We start from the raw sequence: 7,837 nt of genomic DNA, 5'->3' as shown, positions 1-7,837 counted from the left end.
GTGGTGAGAGAAGGGGATGCGGGGGAGGGGGGGGAGGGGGGTGGCCTTAGTCTTGACGTCGGGCAAGTAGCGCGAGAAGCGCTCGAACTCGTTGCAGATCTGGTACGCGAGCTCGCGCGCATGGCAGAGGACTGCGGAGGGGTCGCGGACGAGGTCGGCGGGTGCGCCGTGCGCGTGGAGCTTGGGAGGGGGGACGGGGGGGACGGGGGTGGCGGGCGTGGGCTACGGCGCACCGAGACAGCAGACGGTGTTCTCCTTGGCCTCCAGCTGGTGGAGCGTCGCGAGCACGAACACGGCCGTCTTGCCCATGCCCGACTTGGCCTGGCAGATCACGTCCATGCCGAGGATGGCCTAGGGGGAGGCGGCGCACAGGGAGGGTCAGTAGGCTGCCGCCACGGGAGTGTGTAGGGCCGGAACCCGGTGCCGGGGGAGGGGGGAGGGGGGACCACAGCGGCGGCGGCGGAAAGCGGGGAGGCGGTGGAGGGGGTGGCGGGGCGGGCGGGGGGAGGCGCGCGCCTGCGGGATGCACTCGTGCTGCACTTCGGAGGGGTGCTCGAAGCCGCAGTCGACGACGGCGCGCAGCAGCTCGGGCTTGAGCAGAAAGTCGCGGAAGCCGGAGGCGTGGATGCCAGAGTAGGTGCCGCCCCTGAGTGAAGGAGGAGGAGCCGGAGCGCAGGAACGCCGATCAGCAGAGCCACGCGCCCCGCGCCCCCAAAGCGTATTTTGGAGGACGAGAGGCGGAGCAGGAGGAGGAGCATCGGCCCCAAGGAGCCCGAGCGCAGAGCGGTGGTGGGGGTAATCGAGCGCGCCGCCGTCGCTGCGGCCCGCCTCCGGAGGGTCCGCCGTCCGCCCGCCGCCGGCAGATCGAGACCCGCTGACGACGGACCGGCTGACGACGGCCGCACGTACGGGAGAGAGATCTCTTTCTCGCGCGCAGAGGCCCTCGGCGGGCGTTGTGCGTGGGCGGCGGCGGCCGCGCGGCCAGGGGCGGAGCGGCGGCGGCGGGGAGGAGGAGGAGGCGGCGGCGGCAGGCAGGCGGGGCGGTGGGGCACGCGGTGAACGGCGCGCGCGCGCGCGCGCTCGGGGGAGGGGCTTGCAAGGCGCGATGGACGCCAGCGCGTGGCAGCGAGAGAGTGGAGACGTCGTCTAAGACTCCGGTGGCCACGCGGCGACAGCGACGTGCCGCTTGTGGAGGGCGGTATCCCGAGATAGATTGCGTGCAGCGACTCACTTCTTGACTTCCTCTTGCGGCTTGGTCTCCTCAGCCTCCTCCTACAGGCGCGCGCGCAGGGCGCGCAGCGGGTCGAGGGCGGCGGCTATTTGGCGGGGGGGGAGGTGGCGCGCGCGAAGGGCGCGCGCGATGGCGACTCGCCGCCTTCCGAGGCGCGGCGTAGGGCCGCCCGCTGTGGCGTGGGCGCCGCTCACCTCCTCGTAATCGACAAGGTCGTCGTCGTTGAGCTCCGCGTCCGCCATGATTCGTGGATGGAGTTGGTGCGGTCGGTGGTCCTGAAGACGGAGCCGGACGGCGCGCACGTCGGAGCGCGGTGCGACAGGTCGGACGTCGAGGCGGGCCCGCGCTGCGGTGCGGGTAAGATGTGGGGCGCCGGGCCACCTGTGACGCAAAGAAATCGGGATCGGACAGGCGTGAGGCAGAGAAGGTGACAGCGCGGACACCGAGCGATCGTTGCGGAGGAGCTGCGGGACCCGGGACCTCATACAGCGGAACCAGCAACCGACAGTACAGCGGAACCAGCAACCGACAGGAGCACGACGGGGGAGTGCCATGAAGAATGCACAAGCCTCGGGCGATGGAGGAGCAGAGGCGATGGAGGTGCGGCCGACGGTACAAGCCCGAGGGAGGGCCGAGCCGAGCCGAGCCGACCAGGAGCCCTCCTCCACCTAGAAAGAAGACCCGGTTACGACTCTTGTGGTGTTCCTATAGAGACGAGGTCACGCGGGTGATGAATAAATAAATAAAAAGGCCAAACTCTGAGACGAGATGGGATTTAGGGACATGTGTCCCCGCCCTGCACGATCTTGGTGTGAGGGTAGGGATCTTCAATCCGTCCCCTCACCCCTGGTCACTACCCGACACTAGAAGAGCAGCAAGAGTTGGGGCTGCGGCTACGGCTGCGGCTGCGGGAGGGGCTATGGTCGCGGGAGAGCCGCTGCGCCGCGTGGGCGCGCCTACACCGCGCTTGCTCCGCTCGCCACCTCTCGCAAAGGTCCAAAGTCATAGCCATCAGACACCTCCTCCGGCAAGTCCTTTTCGCCTATCTCGCCGTCCCTCCATGCCTGGTAGAGCTCGTCGTCATAGCCATATTGCATCACAGCCTGCTGCATTGCGTCGTGCACAACCCCTGCGGGTGATGAGGGCGACACTCATCTCCTTAAAATCCCTGCGTGGTGGCGGCGTGTGGGGGGGTCAGACCCCCCCCCCCCCCTAGCAGCAGAGCTCTGCCTGTGGGGGGTGCTGGCATCTCTGTGCAGACAGCTGTATTGCAATAAGTAGCATGCGTTCCAAGTGGCGAGAATTTAAAGCGTATGCTCGGGGCACCAAAATCAGTCAGTGGTCTCACCGGCGGGCCCTCCTACTGCCAGCCGGGCGGTGTGCGGGGCACGCCAGCCTCTTCTACGCCTCTCGTGCCTCGCGGCCCGCCTCTGCTTCAAGGAGGGAAGATACGGCGCTCGCACGAGCTGTGGCACAGCGGAGAGCACAGCGGGCGGTACAAGTCCATCAATCAGATATGGTTCCCTATCTTCGCATGCTCGTTGTTGGTGATATCCGCGCGAGGTCATATGCCACAGGCCAGCAATCACTCGGCGATGAGACTACTGATGTAGGCGCGACGCTCCGCTGACACCGAGTGTTGCTCGACGCTGCGACACCGCCGAGTACCGCGTGCAGCGCTCAACGTCGCGGAGTACACCTCTCGCTATGTTCACGCTTCGCGGCGGTCGGGCTGCTTGATTTGTCGGAAGACACCCACATCTCTGGCTCTGCTGCTGGAGGAGAGCTTCCGATAATCATAGTGGGTTCGCGATGGACCAGCCAGGGGGGCGGCGGCGGCGAAGAGACGGGAGAGCTGGGTCCAGAGTGTTCTCTGCTGCTGGGGGGGTCAGACCCCCCCCCCCCCTAGCAGCAGGGACGGGCTTAGAAGTGCAGGGGGGGTACCGAGCAATGTGCGGCCGCTCCAGGCACACCACCGGAGCCGCCTAAGCGACTCCGCTAAGAACGGCAATGCACTTAGCTCCGTGCACAATGCCGCTCTCCCCGCACGCTAGCTCGTTCACCGTCTGCCACGCCACGGCGGCGTGGAGAACGACAGACAAGCGCTGCATCTGCAGACTGCAGCCCGTGCCAGTTCTTGGTGGTCCATGTCCATGTGACCTCATCGAGGTGCTGAGCGTGCGAAAGTTTGTTACTCAGCTGGTCCGCCGCCTGCCGAATTATCCACCGCGTCCGAGTTCTCCAGCTGATCGTTGGTTGTATTTGTTGATTGGTCCTTTAAATCTCCTGGGTTGGCGTGCCCCGAGAGCTGCGTCTGGAGCTCCCGAGGCACATCGCCACACGACCCCGGCGTCGGCGCTCAAACAGGCCCCACACTGGGAACCACACACACATGCGCCGACGCCGTGAGGACAGGACACTCCCTGTCCACACATACAATCAGAGAACACTCGCGTGCAAGGGAAGAGGAGGGTGGGTCACGCGAGATTGCGCACGACTCGGACGATGGGGTTGAGCAAGCAGCCCGAAGCTGCGAGCCGACGGCGACGCGCTTTCGGCGTTTACGTGATATGCTTGCTGTTCCCCTCTCCTCACGTTGTTGGATAACCTACATAGCCGCTGCGCGGCTATCTCCGATTATCCATCGCGTCCGAGTTCTCCAGCTGATCGTTGGTTGTATTTGTTGATTGGTCCTTTAAATCTCCTGGGTTGGCGTGCCCCGAGAGCTGCGTCTGGAGCTCCCGAGGCACATCGCCACACGACCCCGGCGTCGGCGCTCAAACAGGCCCATCGCGCCGGCTGCCGGAGTGGAGAGTCCCAGGTTGTCTCATAAAGACCCATCGACAAATTGGGGTCGCCGCCCGGTAGGAGGTGGCGGCCGTAGCTGCCCCGGGCGTGTAGTTGCTGCTCCAATCGCACATCGATCCCATCGCATGTGGCCCGCCGGACGTCTTTCCTCTCATGGTCGAGAGACTGGGGGAACCGGCCGGGACAAATCCTCGAAAATCAGAGGAGCAGCAGGGGATGCGGTGCACCTTGGTACCCATGTCTGGTGTGGGGAGCCCGGTCGACCCTGCCCCCACCCCAGAACATGTTGCCTTCGCCTCGCGGCTCAGCGGTAACTGGGTGCACCTTGTTAGGTTCACGCCGCCCCAGCTCAGGTATGTCACGTTCACGCCACCCCAGCTCTCGTCCAGTGCCAATTCCTGCAAGGGAACAGCCAGGACGGGCCCGCCACCGGCGGGCGGGCGGGGGGGCGGGGCGAGGGCAGGGCGGGCTGGCAGTGCGAGCGCCTGTACAGGCTGCGCTGCTCAGCTCCGCCACGCTTGTCATCTCGAGCTCTGTGATGCGTCAGAGGTCCATTGCCTCCTCGCGCCCACCGCCCATGTAGGTTCGCTCGAGATGGCTCACAAGCCTCACAGGTGGCCACGAGGCCTCGAAGGTGGCTGTCAAGCCTCGGCTTACCCAGACACGCCTCTAGCACCCTTTGGCGTACCGCTGGTCGCCACAGCAGTCGCCTCTTTGTGTTCGCCACGATGGGGTCGTCACACATTGTGGACGCCCGACTGTGTGGACGCCATGGCGCGGCCTTGGCCTCACGCCATGGACGCCACTGTGGGGCTCGCCTGGCGTTCTCGCCCGGTCGGCACCCTTGTGTCGGGACGCCACGTCGTGATCTCGCCCCTTGTGGTCGACACTGAGGTCGCCAACTGTGGACGCCAGCAGCTTACCTTTGGCTTGCTATTGGCATGCCTCTGGCTTGCCTCTGGAGGACTCGGTCATCCGTCCTCGGACAGCTCCACCTCAGGCCCAATGCCTTGGCGGCGGCGGGTTGGGGAGCTGTCTCTCTGGGCGTCACGTTGCATACTGTCTTGCACGTGGCCCCAGTGGAGGTCTGCCCATGTGGGCCGGCCTCTTCCTTGCCGCACCAGTACGGTTCCTGCGCTGCCTGCATTGCAATCGACATTGCGGCGGCATGCGGCGGCATTGTGACGGAACGTCTGCCGGTGCGGCGGAACGTCGGCTCGAAAGGCCCCCATCGCCGACGATATGATGCACCTGCCCCACTGGCGTGGGATCAGGGCGAGATGTCATCACGCGAGATTGCGCACGACTCGGACGATGGGGTTGAGCAAGCGGCCCAAAGCTGCGAGCCGACGGCGACGCGCTTTCGGCGTTTACGTGATATGCTTGCTGTTCCCCTCTCCTCACGTTGTTGGATAACCTACATAGCCGCTGCGCGGCTATCTCCGAGAAGACGGCGGACGCCGTGTCCGAAGCCGCCGAAGGAACGTCTCGAAGTCAAGCAAACGCAGGTCGCAATTCTTCTCCCGCGCGAACCGGTAGTCGCCCTTCTTGCTTGTAGGGGGCCGTCACAGGTGCCTCCGCCTCCGCCTCCCCCTCACTCTCCTCCTCCTCCTCTTCCGCCACCGCCGCCTCCGCCACTGCATCCTCTGAAAAGAATTTTACAACAAAACTCCCTCGCACAACACTGGGCACGGGACTGGCCTCTGAAAAGAAAATCGGCACACAAAAAATGGACCGACCCCGACCCGGGGGGGGGGGGGGCGCGCACGCTCGCCGTCGGCTTAGGCTTTTTGCCTATTTGTATTTCTTTTAGGTCTCGCGAGCCAGCGCGCTCGATCGCCGTCCGCTCGTAAGCATGCCCGTTCAGATCATGGAGCCCACGCCAATAAAAAAATAATCACGGAAGGCCTCGCGTCTCGGGGCGTGGGGGCGGTGTGTCTGAGGCAAGCGAGGGGCGGGGCGGGGGGAGGCTCTGTCCTGTTGCCGCTAGGCGGCGGCTGCGCGGGGAGGCAAAGAAGCGAGGCGGACACACATGCACGTCGGGATTCGGGTGTGACAAGGGCCGAAGACTAGGTAAGGGAGAGAGAGGCTCGACCCTCTTCGCCCACCTCCCTTCCGGTTCGGGTCTAGAGGAGGGCCAAGTGTGCGGGGACGCTGGCACGGCATGTACACTTCTCCAAGCTGACCCCGCACGTCGGATGTGGCGGAGAGCCGCTAAGCCTTGGACGCGTAGCCACGCGGCAGCCACGGGTTGGGCGCCCCGCCGCCCTTTGCTGCCGCCGCAGGCGCCGGCGTCGGCGCCGCGGCCGGCGCAGCGGCCGGCGGTGGCGGTGGCGGTGGCGTGGCGGGCGCTGAAGGCGGCGCGGCGGCGGCGGCGGCGGCGGCGGTGGGCGGCGTCGATACCGACCGCGGCAGCCAGGGGTTCGGCGCGCCGGGCGAGGGAGCCGACTTTGCGCGCGCGGCGAGGGAGACGTCGAGCTTGCCTGTGCTCGCGGGGCGCGGTGCGGTGGTGAGGTGTCGTACGGGGAGGGGCGGGGCGGCTGTCGCGCGCGGCGTGCCGGGGCTGGCTGCTGACGGGCGCGGCCGGGCCGAGGTGGGTCCGGCGGAGCTTCGCGCCTAAAGCAAGAAACACGCACGCGTCAAAAAGAAAGACGGACCGCGTGTGGGTCGCCGCCCTACGCGCTGAATACGCCAACTTCAGGGCGGGAAGACGGTGTTGTGCATGCGTATTCAGAGCACCGCGTGAATACAACGGACGCAGGGAATACAGCTGAATATAGGCTGAAGACAGCTGAGTACGTGTCCTCTCGAGCGCTTGTTGGGATACACGAGTGCGTCTTCCGCTTCTAGGGGTCGCTGCCATCGACGCCAGCGACGGGCTCTTCGACGCGGTAGGCACGCCGAAGGCCGTCTTGACGCCGTCCACGGCGCCTGACGCGCGAGCGTGGGACGGGGGAGCTCAGCACGGGAGGCAGAGGGCGGGCAGCGCGGCCGGTCGAGCGCTGCCTGACGGCCCGCCCGCTGTCGGCGGCGCCCCCGGCGGTTGCGGCGGCGGCGGCGGTGACGCCGGCGGCGGCGGCGCCGCAGCAGCGGGCGGCTTGGGCGAGATGTTGAAGAGAGGGGAGGCCTTTGCCGCCTCGGCGCGTCGGGCCACCGCGGGGGTGGCCTGCGCCGAGGCCGTCTTCGGAGGGAGAGAGGCGGGGGCGGCCTGCTGCAGCGGCTGCGAGCGCGCGCGGCGCGACTCGCTCAGCGCGCGGGCGACGGCCTCGGACTGCTTCTGCTTGAGGATGGCGCCGCGCTCAGACTCGATGCGCTTCGCGTTGGCCGCGGCGGACGCGGAGCGCTGCAGCATCTGCTGGATCGCGAGCGAGCGGCCGATGGACTCGTCGCTTCCCTCCTCGGCCGACGGAGGCGGGGCCGCCACCGCCAAGCGCGCCCCCGCCGGGGCGGGAGCGCCCTGCTCTGCCACCTGGGGTGGAGGTGGTGCTGGGTGGGGGGTGGAGGGGGGGTGGAGGGGGGTTGGAGGGGGCCGGGTGGGCGTGGGTGGCTGGGGTGGGTGGGGTGGGGCTGGTGCTGCAGTCTGCGGTGCATCGATGCGGCCGTGCGGCGGCGCGCCTGCATCGGTTCCGAGCGGGAGCGAGACGGGCGCGAAAGAAAAATAAGCCGGCCGCCCCGGTCGGCCGGGAACCCCTGACAGCGCGTTGCACAGGGGGCGACGCTGTTCTCGCCGGGAACCGACCACCGCGCGCCCCAGAGATGCTGAACCAAGAAGGCCACTGCCAAAGGGAAGGGGAGGGA

At 67.1% G+C, this 7,837-nt stretch overlaps 1 protein-coding gene across 1 annotated transcript in view; it reads right to left on the bottom strand.

Moving 5' to 3' along the window:
- The window catches only part of EMIHUDRAFT_433653 (hypothetical protein), a 3,126-nt gene extending 1,506 nt beyond the window's left edge, over positions 1-1,620 (bottom strand). The window contains exons 1-6 of the mRNA XM_005790596.1: positions 1,613-1,620; positions 1,426-1,506; positions 1,232-1,272; positions 517-646; positions 234-351; positions 58-131 (exon numbers count right to left, since the gene is read on the bottom strand). Coding sequence (XP_005790653.1) covers positions 58-131; positions 234-351; positions 517-646; positions 1,232-1,272; positions 1,426-1,473 — 411 coding nt within the window. The 5' untranslated portion in view covers positions 1,474-1,506; positions 1,613-1,620. The remainder of the gene's footprint in view (positions 1-57; positions 132-233; positions 352-516; positions 647-1,231; positions 1,273-1,425; positions 1,507-1,612) is intronic.
- Between the last annotated feature and the right edge of the window lie 6,217 nt (positions 1,621-7,837).

Source organism: Emiliania huxleyi, assembly GCF_000372725.1.
Source record: "Emiliania huxleyi CCMP1516 chromosome Unknown EMIHUscaffold_12, whole genome shotgun sequence".
Classification (NCBI taxonomy): Eukaryota; Haptophyta; order Isochrysidales; family Noelaerhabdaceae; genus Emiliania; species Emiliania huxleyi.
This window is presented reverse-complemented; position numbering and strand designations above follow the sequence as displayed.